This window comes from Abramis brama, assembly GCF_963993115.1.
Source record: "Abramis brama genome assembly, chromosome: 7".
Taxonomy (NCBI): domain Eukaryota; kingdom Metazoa; phylum Chordata; class Actinopteri; order Cypriniformes; family Leuciscidae; genus Abramis; species Abramis brama.
The window spans coordinates 44920438-44947098 of NC_139969.1; the positions used below are offsets into that span (position 1 = coordinate 44920438).

General features: G+C 38.9%; 2 protein-coding genes, 1 long non-coding RNA gene and 1 pseudogene across 12 annotated transcripts in view; 3 read left to right on the forward strand and 1 right to left on the reverse strand.

The window, feature by feature from the left end:
• The window catches only part of LOC311087309 (uncharacterized protein), a 504672-nt gene that overhangs the window by 365585 nt on the left and 112426 nt on the right, over positions 1–26661 (reverse strand). The window lies entirely within an intron of this gene.
• Positions 164–7827, forward strand: LOC311086890. The gene is made up of 6 exons (XR_014607140.1): positions 164–854; positions 1054–1266; positions 4121–6156; positions 6256–6398; positions 6603–6858; positions 7139–7827. It is a non-coding gene; the product is annotated as an uncharacterized lncRNA (long non-coding RNA).
• Positions 8439–12539, forward strand: LOC311087038 (uncharacterized protein; the record flags this gene model as incomplete). Its single annotated transcript, XM_084120289.1, has 5 exons — positions 8439–8456; positions 10292–10559; positions 10916–11357; positions 11632–11948; positions 12172–12539. 5 exons carry the CDS (start codon positions 8439–8441, stop codon positions 12537–12539), a joined length of 1413 nt encoding a protein of 470 aa, XP_083976415.1.
• LOC311087039 lies at positions 20000–26658 on the forward strand (annotated as a pseudogene). Its single transcript, XR_014609617.1, has 10 exons — positions 20000–20347; positions 21417–21549; positions 22311–22479; positions 23055–23208; positions 23328–23402; positions 23650–23820; positions 25575–25637; positions 25828–25890; positions 26258–26326; positions 26469–26658. The product of XR_014609617.1 is annotated as an uncharacterized misc_RNA (transcript).

Here is a 26661-nt window from a genome sequence, read left to right on the forward strand (position 1 = left end):
AAAAGTTGGTTTAGGGTTTAGTTACCCAAGGGTAACTAAACCCTAAACCAACTTTTTTTAGTTAAAGGTGGGGTATGTAATTCTCTTTTTTGGCCATTTTTTCAAAATCACTTGAAATCCTATTCCTAACCCCCTTACAGCCACTGAGTTAGAAGCACTGAAATGAAAATTAAGCAATTTAATCATCTGTGGAACGGGCAGGACTCGAAAAACTCCAGCCAATCATTTCCAAGATCACCTAGAATCATTGGACAGTAAGTGCGTCAATCAAACGGTCGTACCATACCCCCCTCCCCCATCCATGTCCATGTTCTTCGAATGGGTGGAGTCAAAGGAAAGAAGGAGCATTTGAGTTGTGTATTTTCAAAATCTGCCGGCCGTTTTGCTAATCACATACCCCACCTTTAAGACCTAAAACAACTTTTTTTAGTTAATGATCTGTAAGACTGGGGCTTTATTAATGCTGTTCATTTATTCAAGTAATTTATTTGACATTTGGGTATAAAGTGTTTTAATTCTACAATATATGCTGTAAAAAGGCTGTTCATCCTCTTCAGGTAGAACGGTGACTACTGCAGTTCAAATTTCCTATTGGAAGTTGTGGTGCCCTTACCAGCTCACCACGCCCTTGCGAGTGTTGTTTGGATTAGAGTCACTTTCCAAAAGTTGCTAAAAGTTGCCAAATAAACTTTAAAAATTATTAAATTTGTTGCTAGGTGCTTTTTGAAAAAAAAGTTGCTAGGGTAGTCTGAAAAGTTGCTAAATCTAGCAACAAAATTGCTAAGTTGGTAACACTGGCTGAGAGTGACGGCCCAGGTGAAGCGTCACTTTGCACACCTTGCAGACCTTCACAAGTAAGTATTTATTAATTGGTAAATTTCGAACAAACATTAAAACTTAAACCATTTTTGCCATTCTATTGCTTGTGGCAATTATCTTTGTTTTTGCCCTTCGTTGCATTCTATTGCTTGTGGTGATTTTCCTTGTTTATTTCTTTGCTTATGCTCTTTATTTATTTATTTATTATTTTTTTATTTTTTTTGTTTACAAAAGGTGAAAATCGGGAATGATGGAACCGTCACTGTCTCGTCACATTGTTGGGAGACTGCAAAAGCTTGTACCACCCCCAATGGGATGGCACGGGTGCTACTGATGGGGCTCTTCAGTGTGGATGTCCTCCTCAAGCCCAACCTGAAAGGAGCAAGCTGGATCCCTGTGCTGATCGTCGACAGGCTCTCGACCCGAGGAAACTTCAAACTTTGCAAGGTAAATAGTTTTCAGAGCTGGTGCTTTCCAGTTTTGATTGCATCTCTGCCAGGCGGGGGGAGGGGGTCGAGATTGTCGCGAACCAGAGGGGCAGCAGGAGGAGTGAGGAGCGGGAGAGTAATCATTGTTGCAGGGTTTCCGCGGGGTTGTAAAAGGTAGTAAATTAAATTATGCCAAATTAAGGCCAGTAAAAAGTAGTAAACGTCATCTGACGAGGTAGTAAATTTTCGAAGCCCCATCTAACTGGGTCTATATGGTTTTCAAGACAGAGAAAAGAAAGGTCGGACCTGAGTGAACGGAATGACGTCACGCGATGTGTACGTTGGGCGGTAAACCTCTGAGCTTGGCGGTAAACCTCTGCTCCGCGCGAGTTTACCAAGTAAATATGGGCAAGTGCAAGTGTTCGGGCCTCTGGCTGGAGGACGCTCGGTTTAAAGACTGGCTTAGGCCAGTAGTTGGAAACAGCCGAGAAGCTTTTTGCAACGTTTGCAAGAAAACGATAAATATTACTTGGATGGGGATGAAGGTGGTTAATTCCCACAGGGAGTCTACTAGCCACCAAGCCAGGATGCGGGGACGTAACACCCAGCTACCGCTGTCGCTGTTTTGCGCTGGACCAACGGCTACATCGACGCCATCAACCTCCACTGCTCCCTCAACCTTGCCTGCTCGCTCCTCGCAGTCCACTGCCAGTAATCCTACCACCAGCATACAGACGATCTGCACCACCACCGCTACGCTACAGGCTGAAGTACTATGGTGTTTAGACTTGGCAGTGAAACACCACTCGTTCAAGTCCAATGATGGCATAGGAGAGCTGTTTAGCATGATGTTCCCGGATTCCCAAATCGCCAAATCGTTCGCTTTGGCCAAAGACAAGACCAGCTACATGATCAAATTTGGCATCGCCCCCTATTTTAAGAAGCAACTGGTTGAAGCTATAAATCATGCCGGACCATACGTACTTATGTTTGATGAGAGTCTGAATGAATCGTCAAAGAAAAACAAATGGACATACACATTCGTTTTTTGGAGGATGGCTGTGTCCGCTCGAGGTATTTTGGCTCACAATTTCTGGGACATGGAAGAGCTGAGGATCTGTTGCAGCACATCAAAGTAAGTTTATTTTTATATACTTATTGGTTAGGGGCAGTGTTGGGCAGTAGCAGCATTCAAAACAGCGCCGTTACTAGTTTACCTACATTTCTCAGTAGCGTCGCTATTTTCTACATCAAGTAGCTTTTCAGAAGTGAAACTATTTTACTGATTAAAGGGTTAGTTCACCCAAAAATGAAAATGATGTCATTAATGACTAGCGCGTCTGTGTTGTACGTCACACGTAGGCTCACTATTGGCCGACGCTGGTCATGTGTGATGCGTGTGACGTACAACACAGACGCGCTACGCAGTTACACTACGTGAAATAGCTCGAGACCAGAGAGAAGGAAATGAATAGTGGAATAAAGTCGTTATTTTTGTTTACTTTTTGCGCACAAAAAGTATTCTCGTCGCTTGATAAACTTAAGATCGAGCCACTGATGTCACATGGACTACTTTGATGATGTCTGTATTGCCTTTCTGGACGTGAACAGTATGCCGTCCATTGACTTTCAATGGAGGAACAGAAAGCTCTCGGACTAAATCTAAAATATCTTAAACTGTGTTCCGAAGATGAACGGAGGTCTTACGGGCTTGGAACGACATGAGGGTGAGTCATTAATGACATAATTTTCATTTTTGGGTGAACTAACCCTTTAAGAAACATGGTAGCATTCACAGAAGCTACATTTCCCAGCGGAGTTTCTGCTGTGGTCTAGGCTGAAGCCGTAACCATGGTGATGACAGACGCTGCTGCGGGGTAGCTGGGGAGCGTGCACAGGAGACAGCGGTGAGAAAGCAGGCGGAGAGAAGTGCGAGTTCATATAGTGAATCTTATCAGACTTCAGGAAAACTCTTTCCTTAAATTCACCTTCAACGTCATTTGTCCTTTTTTTTTGCCAGGCTGCTACTGTTTGGAGCAGGTCTTAATTTTGCTCCTGTGGGTTGAACCACGTTAACGTTAGTGATCTTATACAAAGTGTCCTCCCAATGTGCCCTAAATGAAGTATACATCCAAACAGTGTGGCTCTTCTACAATATACACTCTTCCCGTTTTTGTAATTGGCTACAGTATGTGAGGATGTTTTTGTTGGTTTGTGTTGCCATGGTTTTGTAGCAGTTAAAGCATTGAGAACAGTTTAATAAGCTATCTTGACATTTTTGCCTATTAGTTTGTCTTACAGTTTTATTGATCACTAGATAGCCATGGCTTGGAGTGAAATTAGTTCAATGTTTTAATAAAGTAGCTTTGATGTAGTTATGTGATGTACTTTTGTCATTTTATTGTAGCTTAGCTTGCTACATTTGCTATATTTCGTTTGGTGGGTAGCTTTCATTTAGTGATTGATGGAGAGTAACTTATAGATCAGCTTAATACATTTTTCCAAGTTGCTTGCCCAACACTGGCCAGGGGACATTGTTTGCATTTGAACAGTTTCATAGATTTGATCATTTTATTCATTTAGCCTACTTCTGAATTCTGTAACACAATGTTGGAAAAATGTATATATGGTAATTAAAAAGTGTTATAGCCTAACTTATGCTTTGGCAAAGCAGTCCTTGACATAAGCATAATATCTATCTCTTTCAAATGTATTTCAACATCTTACTTACGTTTTACATTAGGATAATAAAGCTAAATGTTTAATTTGAAGCATACTGTATACAGTTTTACTGTCGGTCTGTATATTGAATGTGGTTTACTTCATCAATAAATGTTATTTAAACAAACTTTCTTCTGTGTGATAATTCACAGGAATGTGTTGCTCAGCTCAACATGAGGCGGCTCCTCTCTGTGGGAATGGATGGCCCCAACGTAAACTTCAAGCTCCTCGATCTCCTTCAAAAGGAGCATACCGAGCTGTATGGAGGTGCTCAAGTCCTGATAGTTGGGAGCTGTGGACTTCACATAGGGCTGTGCCGGTAAACTTGACAACCGCACCACCGCGGTTGTAAAGCGGCACCGCGGTGGCTGAGGAGTACCGGCGGTGGTTTGCAAAAAAAAAAGGTTTGTATGTGAATGCTGTTTTACATTAATATTATGACACACAAAGCTTTGTTTACAAAATAAATAATAGGTTAGCAATTAAATGTTATATTGCAGGCGCAGCCATGGAAAAGTTTGAATTCATGACGAATGAGAGAGTTGTGCGTGAGTCCATAAATTTAAACTTTGTCGGCTTTGAATTCTGGTTTGCGATCTTCACCCGATAATCAGCGAATTTAAAAATATTCCATTAGTTATTCCATATAGAAAGTTGAATTGTCTACTTTTAAACAAAACAATTAAAAACGAAAATAAACCGACTAGCATATGTTTATGTATTCCGTATAGTGTGCAATTCTCTCTATAGGCGCGAGTGAGCATCGTCAACTTCATCTTTGCAGCCCAACACTGACACAAAAAAACCCACTTTATTAATAAACAATTCAAATGTCTCCTTGCTATATTTGACACGTTCATAATCATTACTTTTGCCGGTTTGTGACAGCTGTTGTGTGCGTTATTGGCAGCGTCACCCACATGAACGCGTCAACCGCATCAGCACCAGAACATGGAGATTTTATTTTAGAGAATGATCGCACAACAGACATTAGAACATAATCGAATATTCAAAAATCGTGACTCATCCCTGCATGGAATCTCTTTTTTCTTTTCCCAAACCTTCACTCGCGTCTCGCCCATTTCCAAAGGGGATTATAAACGTTTCTTCCTTTGTTCGCTTTTAGGTCGATTATTTTCGTATTCTTTACTGTGGTAAAGTAGAAAAAACGCTGTAGGACAGATATAGCCTACATTTTTTACATGTACGTCAAATTCTTTTTAACACAGTTTGTGCTTGTTATTAGACATATTGGTATAGGCGCGTCAAGTTCATTTGTAAAGCGCGTTTCACACGCGCGGGTGATTTTAGTTTGGCTTTCTCTGGCAGCGCGCAAACATAGCTTAAATGTCTTGCCCATGTGGAAGATAAAATTCGCTCTTCATACCTTTTACAAGTAGAAAACATGAAGATATCAGAAAAGAGATTGATGGTCTCTTTCCTGCTCGTGTCCCACATCCCTCTCAGAGCGCAGAGCGGTAGGCTGTGTCACGCGTCTTTGTGTGGAAATATTAAACAAAAGTTTTTTTTTTCTTAAATGGATTAAGATTTTTCTTAAATAGAATAGATTTATTATATTATGTAAGTTACCAGTATTTACTGATATTTATTGCAATGCTTTAGAGGCTTTATTGTGTTGTTTCTTTGTTTTTATTTATTTATTTCAAAACAACCCCCCAAACACCGCAACACCGCCGGTATTTGGGTCCATTACCACCGCGGTGGTAAAAAACTGCCACCGTCACAGCCCTAACTTCACACTCTCCACAATGCCATGAAGGCAGGCTTTACAGCCTGGCAAATTGACAAGCTCCTGCGTGCGCTCCATTTCCTCTTTCACAACGTTCCTGCCCGCAGAGAGGACTACACCATCACCACTGGGTCGTCCTGCTTTCCCCTCTCTTTCTGTGGCCACAGATGGGTAGAAAATGTGCCAGTTGCCGAGAGAGTCCTGGAAATTTGGCCTATGATTCAGAAATACATCAATGCTGCAGAGAATAAGAAGGTTCAAAAACCAAACACGGCCTCTTATGACGCCATCCTGGCAGCACAGGGGGATCCACTCTTAATCCCAAAGCTCCAATTCTTCCTCTCCATTGCAAGAAGTTTCAACCCCTTTCTCCAAAAATACCAGACAGATGAGCCTGTGTTGCCATTTTTGGCAAAAGATTTAACTCAGCTTCTCTTGGTGAGTATCACTGTAAAGGTTTTGATTAACTCATTTGAATGTAAACCTGTATTAATTGATGGAATGGCTTGGTAACTATCTGCTTGTTGTCATCATCAGAGTTTACTGAGCGCTTCATCAGAAGGGAGCTCATTCAAGACCTAACCCCCCTGCAGCTCATTAAATTAGACATCTCTGATGAGAAGAACTGGATCTCCCTCAAAAGGGTAGACATAGGCTTGGGGGCTGAATCTTCCATCAAGGTAATTTCATTGTTGTTTATTTGTTTTACACAATCACACTAATTACACAATCACAATTACATACAATTTGTTCACTATGAATATTATGATCATTAATATTATACAAACATTTCCTTTCAAAGAAAACATTGACATGGGTGTTCCTTAAATTAATAAATAATTATTATATTAATTAATTATTAAATTAATAATGTTCCTTAATAGGCACTCCTGGGCAAACCAGGAACCAAGATAGGGGAACACTCCGTACTCAGCCTGAGAAGAGAGTGTTTGCAGAGTCTGATTCGAATCATAAAGAAACTGCAAGAAAGGTCCCCGTTGAAATTCCCCATTGTTAGGCAGATTGCCTGCCTGGATCCCACAGAGATGGTCAAAGATCCAGAGTGGTGCATCGTACAGATGAAGGCATTAGTACAAACTTTCATCCAGGGACAGCAGCTGGCAGGGGGCATTGCAGCTGGTAAGAAAATATTGTACAGGGACAGTAGAGCTGGGTAGGTTATTGAAATGGAGTAAGGACTTGTGCTCATTTGTGGTTTTCTGCCTTTTTAATAGAGGTTTGAAAATGTCAATGATCAGTTTGTAATTTAGGCAAGACCTTTGTGTCCCCAGGTTGAGAACCACTGCTTTAGATACTGTTGTGTGTCTACGATGAACTGTATGTACTTTTGTTGAATGGATGATGACGCAGTTGACTGGTATGTGTTAATTTAAAAAATGTACTTAAATTTCCCTTTCAGCGTTGCAGGTGATGTCATCATTCAGCAGTTCACTTCCTTGCTCTCGGTTGTGGGCAGAGAAGAAGAGTTTGTTTCCTTCCAACCCCTGAGGCAGCGTCTGGATGTCTTTCTCCACTCCAAACTCTGCACGTCCCACCCTAGCAACTTTTATGTTTGTTGTTAATTCAATTAATTGTTTATGCTCTCTCTCAATCTCTCTTTTCTCTCTCTCAAACTCTCTCTCTCTCTCTCTCTCTCTCTCTCTCTCTCTCTCTCTCTCTCTGTGTGTGTGTGTTGGACAGTGCTTGGTTTGTGTCCAGTGTTGAAGTTAGTTTATTAATGAAATACTGTTATTATAGTGTACAATTGCACTTTATTATTACACATTGTGTAGCTGTTCATTCTAAAGGTCCAGTCTGTCTTCTAATTTTTATGTAATTGTTACTCTTTGGCATATTGAGTAAATCCTATGGACCAAGGCCTGTTGTGATATCTTGATTAATCCAAGTCCTATGGTAGAGTTCCCTCTTGCTTGAATGTAGCTCACTCACTTGCCCTAACACACATGCTCACTCACATACACCTACAGAACCTCTCCTGCCTTTCTCTTTCTCGCTCTCTCTGGTTCTCTATCTCTCCCTCCCAGTGTTGAAATTAAGTTATAATTGCCTCATTAAATTGTGATTAAATATGTTATTAATTCATTTTGGAAAGAGATTTCATGTCTTTACTTTACACTTTACGCATACTGGATGTTTTTCCCTTTTCACACCATTCTTTGTAAACCCTAGAAATGGTTGTGTGTGAAAATCCCAGCAATTGAGCAGATTGTGAAATACTCAGACCGGCCCGTCTGGCACCAACAACCATGCCACGCTCAGAATTGCTTAAATCACCTTTCTTTCCCATTCTGACATTCAGTTTGGAGTTCAGGAGATTGTCTTGACCAGGACCACACCCCTAAATGCATTGAAGCAACTGCCATGTGATTGGTTGATTAGATAATTGCATTAATGAGAAATTGAACAGGTGTTCCTAATAATCCTTTAGGTGAGTGTATAGCTAGGCTAATTTACTTTCATAATTACTAGCTTACTTACTAATAGGTAAATTAAGTTTTGTGCACGTGTAATGGAAATATTATGTTTTTAATTTATTTGCTGCACAGCAGCCTATTTTACAGTCTGCTATAGCTAAAAGTGTTTATAAGTTTGTTAGATAGCAAAGCCCTCAGCTTATGTCAGAGGACATTGTAGTGATCCACTCAGAAACCAATCAGAGTAGTGTAGTGAACAATTTATTTGCCTTCAGATGAGATAACATGGATCCAGAGGGAGCTGTAAGCCTAGCGTCCAAAGAAAAACAAATAGGAAGAGATATTGATTGGGAAAAATGTTTCATTTGTCAAGACAAATATGGAAAATACAGCCAAGATAAAGCCCTTTGATTGAAGTGATTTTTCAGGAAGTGGTGTCTTTGTGCTCTTTCTGGAGATTATTGTAGTATAATATTGTGCAATATTTTTGCAATATAATAGACACATAGACACCATTATTTGCATTGCGCTTAGCTTGACCTTGCTTATTCAATCCATTCAGTCTCAAAGGGATGAGACTGACAACCTGAGAGCCAACCTCTGCCGACCTGAGAGCCACTGCTTTGATGGGGAAAAACATACCTTTGCCCTACGACTATTACATAGTTATTACTACTAACTAGTTACTAACCCCTAACCCTAAAGAAGTGAGAGAGCAGGTTTGTTAGGATGGAATTAATAACTATAGTGATATGTGAATTAAATATAATTTGTGTTACAACCTGGTCAGTGGTGGACAGTAACGAAGTAAATGTAATTCGTTACTGTACTTAAGTAGCTTTTTTGCGTATCTGTACTTTACTGAAGTATTTCAATTTGGGGAGACTTTTACTTTAACTCCACTACATTTCAAGGTCAAATATCTTACTTTTTACTCTATTGCATTTTCAAAATCAGTCGTTCCTTTTTATTTATGAGTGGATAAAAACTTAACTGGTCAAACGAGCCACCAATCACAGCACGCGTTTAGTTTTGAACTTGTTTTACTTGCCCCTGTTGGCGCCTTGGCAACAGCGCGAATATAGGGTTCAACGTGAGTGACGTGACATCACATCAATGCAACAGGCATAACATTGAGCGCCAGTGTCTTGATAAATGATGGAAGAAACTAACGTTACTGACTCTAACATGCCACAACACCCATGGCCTTATTTACGCACTTTTTTTGAAGTTATTGAAAAGAAGAACGAGTCCTTCATTTTTAAGTGCCTTCTCTGCCTGCCTCGGCCCTGTGCAATTTCGTCATACAAGAATTCTCCTTCCAATCTAAGGAAACACGTAGAGGTAAGCCATTTCCATTTCACAATTTTTTTTAACAAGAAATCTAACAATAGCTTGCAGAAAACTGTTTCATTGTGTATGTTAAAATTATAGACTATGTGACGTCACGTCACCATGAACATTGTCGTCAGCCAAGTTAGCTGTTTCACCGTATTTCATAGTATTTGTTTTTGAAACTTTTCAAGCTGAGGGCTCTGATATTGTGAAATAGCAATCAATCGATGTTAACATGTTATGTTGGAATATAAATTCTATTTTGAATAGTTTTACATGCAGCGTATTCAATTCCATTTATTTGTATTAGCATTTTTCACAATACATATAGTTTCAAAGTACCTTTACAGAAAGTATGTGTCTACATTACAATTTAGAGTGATCTGTTATCAGAGGTGACTGTGTCCAAGTTATCTATGTCAGAAATTTACAGTTCTAAGATAATAAAAATCATGCTGTTATTAGCTAACATCTTATTTTAATTTAAAGTAAACAATGAGCTAATTAAAGTAATTATTACAAGTTGGGAACATAATGATTACATTATACGAAGATTTAGCATTGGTGCATGTATGATGCTAAAACAGTTGACTGGTGGAGTGCTCCTTATTAACAGTGATTGTTATTTTCAAAAGTTCAGCTTCCAAAGACTGTGATCTAACTAAGCCTATTCTGAAAATAATGTACACTGTAGCATACATCTATGACATGCTAAAAGCACATGAAATGCTTATTTTATTTAATCAAAGAGAGGAGACTGATCTCTGGTTTAACTTAATGTTTTGAATGTTTCCTTATTGCAGAGAAAACATGGTAGCCACATGCAGAGATATATTGCCCTAACAGCGCCAAGGAAAAGAGAAATGGAGAGCGAGGAGGCTCCTTCAACCTCCAGACAGTTGAAGTTGAGAGAAACCAAGCTAGTCACACAGAAGAATGTTGATCATGCAGTGTTGAATTTTGTGACCCAGAGTCTACAACCCTTTAGTGTGGTGGACCAGCCATCATTTCAAGCTTTCTTGCATGAACTTCAGCCTAACGCCTCTCTCATGTCAAGGACCACTCTGCGACGTAAGATGGATGAGGCATTACTTGAAATGAAGAAAAATAAAAAAAAAAAGCAATGTCAGGGATCGATTTCATAGCAACGACAACAGATTGTTGGAGTTCAAGGAGAAGAGGTTTCATCGGTGTCACTGGCCACTGGGTTGATCCTAACAGTCTGGAGAGGTGCTCAGTAGCACTAGCATGCAGGCAGCTCAAAGGTTCGCACACTTTTGATGTTTTGGCTTGCACACTAAATGACATACATTCTGAATTCGGCATACAGAATAAGGTTGTTCGAACTACTACGGACAATGGGTCAAATTTTTTAAAGACATTTCGTATATATGGACAGCAAGATGAGAACGATAACTCTGCTTCAGGTGAGGCTGAAGATGATGAGATCAATGACGAGATGTGTGGTGATGATGAGGACGTGGATGGTGTTGAGGTGGACTTTGTAGAGGTCACAGCTGTTTTAGATGAAGATGATGGCTTACAATTCCAACTTCCGAAACATCATCGATGTGCCTGCCATTTATTAAACTTGGTTTCCACAGTGGATGCAGCAAAAGCCTGTTCAAATGAAGCCTACAAGAAGCTGTCCCGATCAGCATTCGCTAAGTGTCATGCACTATGGAATAAGTGTGGCAGATCTGCTGCTGCTGCAGAGATTATAGAAGACACTTGCAAAATTCAGCTGATCCGCCCCAACGCAACAAGGTGGAATTCCTTATTTCTCGCCATTGAGAGAATTCTTCGAATAATTAAAGATCAGGGAGAGGGGGCTATCAGAACCGTCTGCACTTCATTCAAGTTGCCAGTGTAAGTGCTGTTTTCTTCCATTTCTTTAAATTCATGTTCCAGTAATGATAATGGTAAACACCATGTTTGTTTTTTTAAACGCATTACTTTGAATAGTTGTTTGACTACTCCATGCTCAGTAAGGATTGGATAGGAGTAGATACTGGGAGAAGTACAAGAATTTATGACTCTTGAGGGCCTAGTAATTCCACTGTTTGTAAAATGACACACACACACACACACACTTAAAATTGTAATGACATGAAATTATTGTTGTTGTTTCAATGTGTGATAGGCTGAGTCCAGTTGAAATGGCCTTTCTGGAGGAGTATGCCAGGACCATGAGCCCCGTTGCCAAAGCCCTCAACATTCTTCAGGCTGAAATCGATGTTCAGATGGGATGGCTTCTGCCTACTCTGACCCTCCTCATCTCGAAACTTGACCGAACTGGCATTACCTCCAGGTACTGCAAACCTCTGGTTGGTGCCCTACAAGAAGGCCTGCAGCAGCGGTTTGGAAACATGCTGGTAGAGCCAGAGTTTATTGCGGCTGCAATACTTGTCCCGAAATTTAAAACATCCTGGACATCGGATGAAAACACTGTCAAACTAGGTAAGATTATTTTATTTTTATTTTTAAAAGTGTCATTAGTTAAAGATTCAGAGAAACTGAGCCAAATGTGTTTTTTTTTAAGATATCCAACTAAAATTTTATCTTGACATTCTCAATTTGTTTAGGTTTGTTTAAATACTGTTCTTTTGATATTTTAATCTGGAGAAATGTGTGATTATAGTAAAGTTTTGATTCTTAGCATCTATGCGAATGTCCATTTCAGGCCTGGACTACATCAAGGAGCATCTGGAGGAAGAGACTTTGAATCAGCCGCCAGCTGATGGTTCCAGTGGCTCTGAGGAAGAGGACTTCTTTGCGAGCATGAAGCCTACTCATGGTCAGGAAGGTATCAAGCAGTTAGATGGCTACCTTGCCTGCAAAGCTGATGACAAAGACATTCTCAAGTCCTTCCCATCAGTCTGTAAGTTGTCTTTGAAGCTCAACACTGCTTTACCCGCCTCTGCAGCTTGTGAACGTCTTTTCAGCACAGCAGGGCTTATTTTCAGTCCCAGGAGGGCAAGAATGGACTCACACAACTCTGAGAATCAGCTCCTTCTCAAGCTGAATAAAAGATATTGCCACTTTAGTTAGATCATCAGTGCCATACTGTACTAGCATGCTCACCAAAAGTACACTTAATGGAATGCTGATTAATAATGTTTACTGCCACAACTATTGTTCATTGCCGTTTGAGGCTTGTTATTTTAGTATGTCACTTGTGATGACAGGTTATGTCATTTGTTTTGAGATTTTCACACTATGCTGAGGTCACCTTAGTTGATATATTTTATTCATTTATTTAATTGAATTTTTTTACCAAGTATCACCAGGTTTCATGTGAAGCAGTATAGAGTTAATAATACACAAATACTGACAATTACATGTAAAAGCATTACTAAATATTGTTCCTGACTGTGTGGGGAAATTCATAACTGAAATAGTATTATATACACCTACTGTATGCAGTTGTGACTGGCAAGTGCGTTTCTTCTGATCACAAACACTAGTTCCTATTACAGTGAATCTGATATGGCCAGTTTATATTTATACACAGAGACATTCAGATATGATATAGTAAAGGAAAACTCATGTGAACCTGTGTTTTGCAAGTTTAAGTTTAAATTAAAACTTGGATAACTGTTACAAATAAATGTTAAACTGAAACTACCTGCTCTCAAGTCCTGTTATTTCATTTAGTTCTAAAGGAATTTTTTGTGCTTATGAATTTTTTTTATAGACATCAGTGTCTGACTAATTAATGTCATTTTATTAATAGATTGGTGTGCCAAGAGTGACATTAGAGTCTTTATGTAGACTGAGTTAAGGAAGAGTTGTGACAAAAATGATAATAGGACATTATAGCCATAAAAAAAGCATTGTACTTGGATACTTAAGTACATTTGAAGGCAAATACTTTTGTACTTTTACTCAAGTGAATGTTTAAAGGCAGCACTTCTACTTTTACTTGAGTAATATTTTACCTTGGGTATCTATACTTTAACTCAAGTACATGGTATGTGTACTTCGTCCGCCACTGATCGTGATACAGTTTTCAGACATATCGCCCAGCCCTAGCGTATGCCAAAAAATATTCAGACTTATAAAACCGTTCGTACGCCAGAACCTGCGCAAGATTCCTTTTATAAATCCCAGTCAGCGGAAAATTGCGCCACATGCGTCTCCACCCCGAAATAACCATATATGGAGCTTACAGTGGCTAGTTTTACTATGTATATCCTCATTTGCATATCATTTGCATATGATTATTCATCCACGTGATACCATATTTAACTGTAGCCTACAAGACATTAGGAAAATATGAAATACGGATGTGCGTCACATTACATTGATAAAAATCATTTAGTAGCCTATCCTTGCCTTGTTTTTGAATAAATAAATAAAATAGTGTAAAATACATTTCAGAGAAAGTTTTTCTCAATCTTTTCCACTGGCCAAATATGTTTAATTGATTTATATCAATATTATAGACCTTGTTGTGCATTATTTGCACAAAACTATTTTCTCAGACAATCTGCTGTTATCATGATAAGCAATTCTCTCTGTAGTTAAAACATTAAAACACAGCACGCCACAGGAAAAGTGTTCAAAAACATCGCATCCACAACAAATATTTATATTGATTGAATATAAAAAATGTTACTTCTCAGTAATGATTTCATGTAATTTAAGTGTTTAACTCCATTAATGAGAATGGCGTATTTAATCTTAATGTTTATATCAGAAGTAAAACATAGTTTAAATCATTCTTTTATTTATTTATTATTCTTTTATTTATGATTCTAGGATTTTCATTTTAGGGGTGCTCAGCCCCCAATGAGGGTATGATTTAAAAAAAAAAAAGTTAGTTTATGGTCTAATGCTCATTATTAACTAGTTTCATTCATTCATCCATTAACATGCATATGGCAGGGTTTTATAATCACTGAGGTCCCGAATGTGAGGTATTTAGGGGGGTCAGGGGTCATGCTCCCCCGAGAAAATGTTGATTTCTCTGATCTACATATGTACATTTTAAGATGTTTTGAAGGCCAACAAAATTGGATAACAACAGCTTTAAAACCATGTGCGGGCAGCTGTTTATTTCCACACCTCATCAGCATCACACTCTTTTTCTCTTTGTTTTTATCTTGCTCTGTCTTTTCCCCTCCTAAAGCTGAGCTTTGACTGATATAGGCTTTTCATTTTTGTCTTTCAGTAAAGAAAGTAAACATAGGGTCAACTGATAGGTTGATTTATGAATCATTTTCTCAGACAAAGCTACCAGGAAAGCTAGGTAACTAAGTTTATTAAATTCATTCACATTATGTACACATTCATTATTGATCTAGGCCTAATACATGGCCGTAGACAGGGCTTTATAATCAAAGAGGTCATAAATTTGAGGTTGTTATGGGGTTAAACATTTTTATTTCTCTGATATGTGCATTTCAAGACGTTTGAAGTCCAAAAAAGAATAAGAAATAGATTTAAAACCTGCTCTCTCCTCATCTCCATCACTCTTTTTCTCTCAGTCTCCTGATCTTGCCCTGTCTCTTCCCCTCCTAAAGCTGAACTTTTTTAATTTACTGAAGGCTACAAATTGTATTATATTAATTCTCAACATGTACACATGCATTATTAATCTTGTGCCTATGAAAACGGCTTTGTTAATGTTTCTTGTCCCCTCACAATGACATAATTACACGTTATATAGGCCTATTTTCAGCTCAAAATGGCGAAAATAGACAAAAGTTTATTAGTTTTCTAATTATTTTGTCATTCGTTTAACATTTATGACCTAAAAAACTGTCAAATATAAAATGTTTAGTTTAGCTACTTACATCTTCTTAACTCGCACTTGACCGTAAACTGAAGCGTCAGTCGTGCTGCTAAAATTCGCGCTCAGCAGCTTCTGTGAACATAAAGCCCGCCTACTTTGATTTGATTGGTCATCTCAAATATTCTGACATTGACGAGAAGTGAAAGACCAATGAGGCTCAGATGAACAAACACACACACACACGCGCGCGCCACTGTTTCTGACCTGCGCTCTGCTTGGCGCTGCTGCGGACTGAAGATGAAGAACATTATTTAACCTTGTCAAAGACAAAAAATAAAAAAATTTTTTTTAGAATAACAACATTTCTTGCTGAGCTCCTTTTTAGGGGTGCTGAAGCACCCCTAAAAAGGGGCTAGCCTCGCCCATGGCCACACTCATTAAATAAATAAGTAAATATATACATAAATCATACATACAAATTGACAGTATTTGTGTGTTTGAGATATTAAATGCACCCAGTATATGTGAAAAATATGCTAGAAATGAAAAATGTCTGCTTTTTCAACACGTCTCCTCCACCTGCGTGCACGTCTCATCAGCTCTGGGGCGCTGGAGAAATCGCCCCAGAGAGGCGGGTCTGTGGAGCAGCTTAGCCAATTGCTGATTTAAGATAATCATAACAAACTGTAGCCAATCAGCGAGCTAAAATCTAGTCAGCTATGGGCACTTCTGTTAGCGCCCCAAGCTGCGCGTGCCCGCCCGCGCTCATGCGCGCCTATCTCCATCAGACAGCGGTCTATCGCCTGGCTAGCTGGATGCGTCATGCTAATGCCCTGTTTTGCTTTCCGTGATTACTTTTTAAAACAACGGGGACAGATCCGGCATGCACAGTTACCGAGTGAGGCAAGTGAGTTCAATTTCAAATGCAAATGGAAAGTTTGTGCAATTTGTTTGTTTTTGTGTAAGAATTCCCTTGTCAAAAAATCCTAAAGGATTCCAATAAGAAAATTGTACAGGATTCTAATTAGAATTTCTATCATATTTTGGAACCATTCCTATAGGATTTCCAATAGGAATTGTCTTATGGGACTATACATAAATATCCTATAGAATTGTCTTAAAGGACAATGCATAAATATCCTGTAGGATTTTCTACAGGATTTTAATGGGATCCAATTGGGTCACTACTCCGATTTATATGGGATTTCCCTTTTTTTTTAAAGAATCCTAAAGGTGCACTTTACTAATGTTTTTCTTTTACTAATAGTAGTTTTTTGATTGTGTCTTGCAGTTTGCTTAAACTCACCTCAATGTAGACATTGTTCACTGTTTAATGTATGTTGTGCAACCTGCAGTCACATTATAAACAACATGGCAGGTGATTTGGGAAATAAAAACAACAAATGCATTTTCTGTTATTTTAATTTCATTAGTATTTTATTTATTCATTTCTTCTTTCATAACTAATGAATTTATTACTTTTTACAAGATTATATTCATAACAGACTTACACACACATACACTCAAACACACTTTCTCAGACACACACACACACACAACGATAACTGAAATACAACATTAAACATATCCTGAACAAATCAGTCTGATTCACACAAACTCACACACGCATACGCACACACTCACACAAACACACACACACACACACCAATTGTGAAATGCAATATTAAACATCCTGAACAAATCAGTTTGATTCAAACAAACTCACACACAATCATTGTGGCGCCTTTTTGACATCTTGCATTCATCTGCACATTTCTGTGAGATGGCCTTCTTAATTATACTTGCTTCAATATTGAATTTATTTTTGATGTAGGCTGTAAGGAAAGAAATAAACAGAACATGCGTTAACAAACCATAATGATTAATGAGGAATGATTTTGGGCATCTATGTTCACAATAGAACTCCTCAAGGGAAGCCTGTGCCTATATTCTTGTTCACTATTACGTACCAGGGATTAGGGTTGAGAGAAAAAAATCGCTTCACCTAGGCCTAGCTATTGCAAAACATTTTCTAAAAAAAGTTTACATTTTTATTCCAGAATCAATATTAATTCAAATTCAATTGCTTTATTTTTGTCCTTGCTTGTAGATGAGGTCGACAGAAGTTAGCCACTTTCGTTCCAACAGAGGATGAAATCTGTCGTTATCTATGTGTGATAATAATACATATCTTGTATGTGAGTGACGTAATATCCCAAGTGGACGCGTGAAAGAGACGAGACTGAACGCACTGAAAAGTCCTCGCGCTACTCGTATGCTGAGAGAGAGATAAGACAGTAGAGCTGCACGATTCATCTTTAAAATACTGTGATCTCCATTCAAACACACACACAATCTTCTTTAAATTTGTCTGTCTATTAAACTTTGACAAAATGACATCGCAACATTCAAAGCTGTGTTGGCGCTGCCGCTGACCCAGAGAGAGTCGTCATGAAACAGCTTCACAATTTGCTTATATATGAGAATCATTTTCTATTTTGCTAGCAAAGGTGGAGTGTTTAGGCTATTAATAGGCTAAATCAGGTTATTTCAAAATACTGATGAACAACGATGCCGTTTTCACCTTGGATCTAAATGATGCGTCTGTTAAAATAAGCACTCTTGACAATTTGTGAATGGATCACCTTGAAATTCAATTTTGATGTGGGATGTAGTTTTTTAGTCTGTTTTAAAAACATTTTCTTAGAGGAGTCCTCATACGCGCGTGTCAGTGATGTTGCAATTGTTAGGCTGTGTTGATGTCGTTATGAATTTAGGCAAGGCAAATTAATTGTAATTCCTAATATTAATTTAATAACAATACTAGCTTTATAATAATAATAGTAATAATAATTTAATACATTAATGGTAAAACAAGCTAATAATCATACTGATATCGTCAAAGCCATCTGCCATCAGTGATATCTCTGACTATCGTCGATACACGATACTTTCGTCTATCGGCACAACCCTATGCAATACATGTCGTTTCGGCACACAAGTATCGTGATAGTATCGAATCGGGAGATAGGTGTATCGTCCCAGACCTACTAGGGAGAGGCATTTTTTGTAAATTTCTCTTTTCGATAATTGACAGGTCCCAAGAAAATGAATACTCGAATACTTAATGATCTCCATTAAAATTAAGCCCGTTTTATGCCACAGCCGGTATGACGTATTCGGTCCGGCAAGCTTTAAATGGCAGCATACCACCTCTGCTGAGGTTACAAGCGCAAGATTGGTCAGAGGATTTACAACACGAGACACCAAACCGCTAGATTTAAACAATCAGCAACAGCCACTGCAGTTTTATTTGTTCGCACAATTTTTATTAAACGACTTGCTTGAAAAAAATAAAAAACATCTATTTTTAGTCGCAAATGCGAGTGAAATGCTTGCACTGTCGAGCCCTGTTGCTCTAAAGTAGATTGCTCTAAAAAGTAGATACTTTTCCAAATTCCTGAGTATAATTATATCCTGTTGTTTTATATATCAAATGACAATGACAATCCCGCCAAAACTTGTTTTCAGGAAAATAAGTTACTCACCAATTATGTCAGACACTTTTTGAGCCTCCAGTTGTGGCTTTGCTTCTTTGTCTTTGAAGGCATTGGAACTTGTTCCTGTGTAGCAGTGAGTTGCCAGTGTTGCTCTTCCGAAGACAGCCACCAGAAGGTCTTTTGCTGCTTTTTTTGCATCTGTCCATTTCATGTGGCCAAACTGTTCGGCACCAATGGACGTGTTGGGGCCAATTCTAACCTGAAAACAGTGATCGAACAATGAAACAGTAACAGAGTTAAAAAGTGAACTTGATAATATTTTGTTTGTTATGATGAAACCTATGAGCGTAGATTCAGAATCATCCAAGAGCAAAAGTTACTGATGCCATTGTAGAAAGCACAATATTTTTTCAGCCTGATTAATTCATTCTGTGAGTTACGACAAGACACCCCAGGTGAATAGGGTAAAAAAAAAATACTAAGAAACATCAAGGCAATATCACACTCCCTCAGCCGGACTGAGTGGCAGACGAGCTGCTGTGTGACTGGATTTAATAGGAGAAACCTATGCTGCCGCTTTTTGCCACTCAGTTGGCGTGACCACAGTCAATCCAGCCGACGGTGACGTCACACGCATACCCTATATTGACATACTTCTCCAAATGATTGATTACATTACTTGCAAACATTTTTGTAATTTTGTTTTCTGAAATGTTATGTTTAAATATGTGCTAATTTGCATATATCTCTAGAAAAATAAATAAATAAAACAAACATTGGAGGAAGTTGTCTGGATTATGTTGTGTTTACTTGTATTTTTGTTCCTTTAAAGTGTCAGATTTACAATTCTGTCTATTTTACATACCGTAATCTGTATCATGTCTCATGTAAAATGTCATTTTCGGTTTTTAGCCAAAAGAGAAAAAAGGCTGAAAATATGAACCAAACATAATCTAACAATTCTGACTTCTTTTAAAGGGCACCTATAATGCCCCTTTTCACAAGATCTAAAATAAGTCTCTGATGTCCCCAGAGTGTGCATGTGTGGGGTTTAAAGTGCAGTTTGTTGTCATTGCTGCCAATTTTAACACATTTGTGAATGTCATTTGAGAAGCATTAAAAATTATTAATGAAAATTAATCGATCTGAGAAAACGCATGAAGTGGCCAGGTGTAAACAGCCCCATAAATAAAACCAAAGCATCTCTACAGACCTACAGGGCAACTGGGTTTGTAGATGCTCAGACCACTGCAAAAGAGCTCTGTGAAAACATGAATGATGAGGCAGTGCTGAAAGAGAAGAGGCTGCGAAGTACAAAGAAGCACTTTACCTATGAGGCAGCTGACGAGGTAGTGATCACTGCAATGAAGAGACTGGAAACAGGATTTTTCAATGTTGTGGTGGACTGTAGCATCCAGTCTTTGGCGGACCGATTCAAGTCAATGGGGGAAGTAAAAGATAAATTCGGAGTGCTCCTGAACTTCCACAAACTGGATGAAGAGTTACTTAAAGAGCAATGTGCCCAGCTCGGAAAAACACTCACCTGCGGAGAAGAGGCAGATATTGATTGGAGAGAGCTAGCCATGGAGATGCAGAGCCTTCCAGAGCTTCCCAAAGAAGTCACGACAGCGTTGGAGCTGCTTATTCACATACATGAAAGGGGGCTGTGTGAGTTATACCCAACTCTTTGGGTAGCGCTGAGGATAGCCTGCACTCTTCCAGTGACAGTGGCAACTGCCTCAAACATAGTAGATATAATATGTACAGTAAAGTTATAAGGTAGTCATTGCTTTTCTTTAGGCCTTACTTAAAACGGTCAAAGGGGCCTCCAACCCAATTTTGCTTAGGGCCCCCAAAGGTCTAGGGCCGGCTCGGGCTCGCTGGCTCGAACACGTTTATTTTTGGCAGTCGAGGGGCGGGACTTACTGTTTTAATAACCTCAAATGTCATTGGTTACGATGTCATTGGACGCCTGTCCTTGACTTCAAACATGAGACATCACTTAATTTGTTTCATTTATTTATATTAATGTGTAATGTGATTTAATGCATTGGTAATATAGAATAGATTCTTACCAGATACTTTATTAACAGGAAGTCTTACTAGTGATTGCATTGTGTTGTTAAGAGATATTTACAGACTGTAATGATTAAGGGTGTCACGATTTCGATTTTAAATCGAAATCGATCGAAATTAATGCTCAATCTCGATTATCGAATCAAAAAATGTAATCGTCGATGCTGCCACGCCCCATAGTCACGTCACCTCGGCTTGCCTGTAATAGGTAAAATCCTTTTCTCGAGAATATTGAAGCCTTTATTTTAAAACGCATTGCAGCTGCACAGCGAGAGCATCATAGCTCGTCTGAGCGAGCTGATTGTCTGTGCTACGGCAACACACGAACCTATGGCGAGTTAGCAGTGGCGTGCGGTTCAATGAGAGCGCTTGGCGCCCTGCTAACCTTGAGCGCGCCAATTTGGACGCGGCTGAAGTGTATAAATTCAGAGAAAACTCGCCAAAGGACTTTAGGTTTAAACTAGAATGTACATTTCCTGAAGAAAATGTGAAGTGGTGCTTGCAGTGGCAAAACTCTCCACTTGGTTGCTAGGGTGTTGTACATGATTGCATTGTTTTGTTAACATTCAGTTTAATTGGTGTAATACCCTTTCGCTATTTTTTGTTTTTCAGAACTGGATCGGTAATTACAAAAGATCACAAATGACTAATGCTTCGTCTGAGCCCTGGCCATCAAAGGCCAAAGTTCACATTAGAGAGCTGTCGCCTTACAATCTTTTTTGTAGGGACATATTTAAAAACAAAGGTGAGAAACAAAATTTAAAGGTGCTATAAGCGATCTCACGCGTTTTTTAGGCCAAAACATTTTTTTCACATACCGCAAACATCTCCTCACTATCCGCTAGCTGCCTGTCCCCTGAACACACTGTAAACCACGGTCTCTGACAGACAGCCCAGGCTCAACAAACTGCAGCAAAAACAAACTGAGCAACAAACAGAGCGACCCGTAGCACAAAACATAACAAACTGATCCAGCCAATAACCGACAAGAATGATGTGGGGGTGGGGGTGGGGTTTGGGGGGTTAGTGCGCGGATGAGGAGGAGGGAGGGGAGGGTGGGTCTAGCTAGCCTCCGACAGAGAATGTCTAATAAGGACGGGTTCTGCCTCCGTTTTGATTGATAATAATTCAAACATCAACAAGAGGTTACGCCAACCGAGATCACTTATAGCACCTTTAACGACTGCTGTTCATTTTTATACTAAATTGTTTGTTTTCGTACATGACGGCCCTGTTGACATCAGGTTCATGAGGGTCAGATTTTAATGATAGTATTTGGCAGGTACTTTACTCACGCAAGTTGCATTCATCAGTGTAAGAATGCTGTGTGTATTGAAAAGAATCATCAGGTCATCTACTTTACACGTTATCTTGCTTTTACAGAGTTATTACAGAGAAATGGGTTTCACAACCCAAGTAAACCAGTGTTTTGGACTGATTGTCGTTGTGAGATACTGACTCTAATGTGTTAAGTTTTCTGTGCATCTATTTTTTCCTTCTTTCCAGGCACAATGAATGATATTAAGGGCAGATGGGCCACATTGGGGGAAGATGCAAAGCAGAAATACGTTCAAGAGGCAGCAGAACTGAGGGCACATGGGCAGGCACAGGACCTAAGCCCTGCGATGAGGGATGCCCGAATTAAAATGCACCTTAAGAAGCTGAAGTTATAGAGGTTTGGAAAGAGGATTCATTTGCTAAGCATTAGTGGTATTTTTACAGTATTAGATGGAAGGAGGATCAACAGCAATTGTGATGTGAGCAGAACATTGTGTTAGACAACTGGATTGTTTATCTGTAGATTTTATCGTAATTTTAAATTAGTTCATTCCAAATAAATATTCCAGCTGATTTTTGTTTACAAGACTATCAACATCAAATATTCTTACATTGAAGAAATTGCCAAAGGCTCATACCACCCTCTCAAACTAAATTCCTACTGGTTGGGCTAGTCTATTCAGATCAAGGTGGTCAATTGAAGCATTATTAGTCACAAATGGTTATGAGTCAAATTATTAGTTGCATTTAGACTCTATATAAATACAGCTAATGTATAGTTAATGTAACCCTGGTGGTCCCTGACCACTTGTTTGCCACGTGTGACAACACTGTTTTCATATATTGCCAAGCCCTGGTATGAGTTGTTTCTTCAGTGTGTGTTGGATTTTTAAAAGTAGGTTTTGACTATTTTGTGTATAATCAATTATTTTCTATTTTTGTGGTTGTCTTCTTTATCTAAATATTGTGAAGGTGTCCAAGCTTGAGGATTTGGGTGTGGAAACAGCCATTCTATCATTTGACCGCCAAAAGTCCTCATTAGAGGTGTGTGAACTGAGCAGCAAAGGAGCCACTGATTTCCTCGATTCAACAGACACAGTGAACAACTTTGCACTTCATTTCAAAGGTATTGGTTATATGAAAATCCACAGAAATGGACTCAGGCCCATAATAGTGCAAATATACATAATACAGTTTTATGAAATGAATTGTTGTGTGTTGTTACATCTGTATCCAGCTCCTCAGCCGCAACACCCAGTACCAGAGATCATGTCAGTGTTCTGGTAGGAAAAGTGAAAGATCTATTCAACCAGAAATATAGTAAGCATAAGTTCAAATACTTTTAAAACTGATGTAAAGAAACTGCTTATCTTGATAACCTAATATACCTTCATGAATCCATGGCATTTTCAAATGAATAAATGATATAAGGTGCCCATCAACCATTAGATTATGTCACCTTACCAAAATGACTGTTTGCAGCCTTTACACTGGCCATCAACTAGAAGGGAGAGTCATAATTGTCCAACTGTGTAACATTGTGTAACGTGTGTTTCATGTCTTTCAGAGGAGGCCGGAGGTACTGGAAGGCTCCCCTACCAGTCCCTAGTGAATCAGGGCTTGACTATTAAAGTTTCTGGACTGCCTAACAGCCTTACCCTGAGGAAGCCTTCCTTTTATGGAAGAAACCAGTTGGTAGGAATTTTGCAAGCTGCTGAGGAGATTACATTTGAAATAGGTAAGTGACATTACCAGTGGTTGTCTTTCTCCACTTGTGTTTTGGCAGTGGTGAAAATAAGTTAACTAAAGAATAATACAGGCCTACATGTAAGCCTTTGTATAGTGCTGGGCCATTGCATCTCTCTCTGTCCCTTCACCCCTACCGGTCAAGGCGGATGGCCGCCCAGCCTGAGTCATGGTTTTGTTTGAGGTTTGCCTCTGCCTCTTAAATGGATCATATGATGCAATTTCTTGTTTTCCTATTTCTTAAGTGTATTATGTAGCTGTTAGTGCAAGTATAAGATCTGTAGAGTTACAAAGTCTCAAACCCAAAGAGATATTCTTTGTAAAAGTTACGGCTCAGCCATACCTTCCTAAAACACTTCGTTTTAACCCTTGTATGGTGTTCGGGTCTGTTGGACCCGTTTTCATTTTTTATCAAAAGAAAAATGATACAATTAATTATTTTTTCAAACTGAGACTCATTGGCCTTGGCTCATTTTCTGTGAGGAATATATATCAGAACACATTTTTAATGAAAACACACTGTACACCCCCCCTACACATTTATATTACACACAGGATGTTCGGGTCCACTGGACCCGGGGCTAATAAAAGTGTGGAAATTGTAGGTCCTGTGTACCTTTACTCTGTCCTCCTCCTGTCAGGGCCTGCTGTTAGTGTGTGTATGTTCTTTTATATGGTTTATGAGGACACAAATGTGTATAATGACATGGGTATTACAACGTAAACATGGTTTATGACGACATCTGTGTCCTCATACTAAAACATACTAAATGGTGTTTTTTGAAATTCAAAAAATGGCAAAAGTTTTCTGTGATTGGTAGGTTTAGGGGTAGGGTTAGTGTAGGGGGATATATTATACAGTTTGTACATTAGAAAAACCATTATGCCTATGGAGAGTGACCGTACACCACATATCCAAGTGAGTGTGTGTGTGTGTATGTGCATGTGTGTGTATGTGTGTGTGTGGGGGGTGTGGGGGGGGTGGGTGGGGGGGTGTTTTGTGTGTGTCTGTGTGTGTGTTGTGGGTGTGTGTGTTGTGGGTGTGTGTATGTGTGTGCATGAGTGTGTGTGTGCGTGCGTGTGAGAGAGAGATTGTGTGTAAGTGTGAAAGAGTGCAAGAGTGAGTTTTGTGTTTCTACTCCTGCCATTCCCACACGAGGTTGCAATTCTTAAATGTGATCTAACAAAGGTAAAGAGAAAATATTAACCATATATGCTGTTTATATTGCTTGTAATTGGGATGAAGTAAACATCTGTTGAGTATTTTAACATAACATTTTTGATTGTGTTGAATTAAAAACCCAAAAATGCAGCGGGTCCACCAGACCCACGAACACTGGCTGAGTAACAAAAATATGAACACCACACAAGGGTTAAACACGCCCCCACATCTCTACGTCAGTGTGTGGGGGCAGAGTTTCATAACACCACCCAAATGTATACGCAAAGAAAGAAAGCATAACTTTTATTCTTGCCGGCGCCGCCATGTCGTGGAGATGCTGTGTTTTCCGTTCAAAAGCCAAACTACTTTCAGAACAGTACAACCTTACCCACATATTTAACTGACTGTTTCTAGCACCTCAGAGAGCACAGGTCGTTTTTGGGTCTTTGTCTTTCTATGATTCATTGATACTGCTGTGTGAATAATTATTTTTCTCCAGTAATGCAGAAAGGCCAATTATTTGTTATGCTCATATTACACAATTGTTTTTTTTGTTGTTGTTTTTTTCTAAAAATATCCATCAGATGCAGGCCAATGCAACCGCACTGACATGGCAGAGGGAATGTCCGAGCACATGGGTGCAGAAGGTAAGCTGAGTTGTATGTATTTTATCTTTAAATAAATGCATAACATTAAACTTAAGAAGCATAGTTTACTAGATATGTAACTGGTCATTGCACAGTACATTTAACCACTGTATACATTATTGTAGTAATGGTAAATCAAAAGATGAAATTTACACCTTTGTGTGATGGTTTAATGTTTTCATATCACCAGATACAGCAGATGGCATCCAGACAAAGGCAGTGGAGGAAATTTTAGAGGCCATGTGTGAACATGGTATTTCTTGTATTTGTTAGACATTTTACTAAATGCTACAAATCAGTTTTTGGTATTGCTTTAGTTCAAGCTTAGAACAATTGTTCTGAGAAGTCTGCCATTGACATTTAACACAAAGAGAAAAGCTTTCTTGTTTGAAAATTACAATTTATAAATACAGTATTTATCCAGGTGACATTAAACAGCATATATAAGGTTGATATTCTGATAATTTTACACTTTGAATTGACTGAATTGAATTTATATGCAAATAATGGGACTGTCTATTTTAATCAATGATTTACTAATTAACTATTGACAGTATAAATGCTGACAAATTGAATTATGAATTTGTACTTAAGTTGTTGTGTTGTTTTATGTACTTTAGGTGTACAGCAGATGGAAGAGTCCTCAGAATCAGCCACGACTATAGTCATCATGATGACTGCAGATAAAGGTACTGTATCTTTCCACATATTCCTTTGGCAACAGTTAAAAATGAACAAGCTGCCTTTGAGATGTTGCTTTAAATATGGTGATGAGTATGATTTCAACTAACTGGCTTGACTTCCAAAATATTTGTGTTTTTCTTTTGGTAGATGGAGGCAATTTGTGCTGTGTCTGCCGCGTCCATTTTGATGATAAGAAGAAGAACGCAAGAAAGAAGTGGCGTTCATGGTCTCAGTGCACAGTGTGCCAATCATGGTCACACACTGCATGTGGCTTTAAAAAGAACATGTGCCTTCACTGCCAGTGTCAAAACACCATGCAAACACCCTGAAGATGTATCTT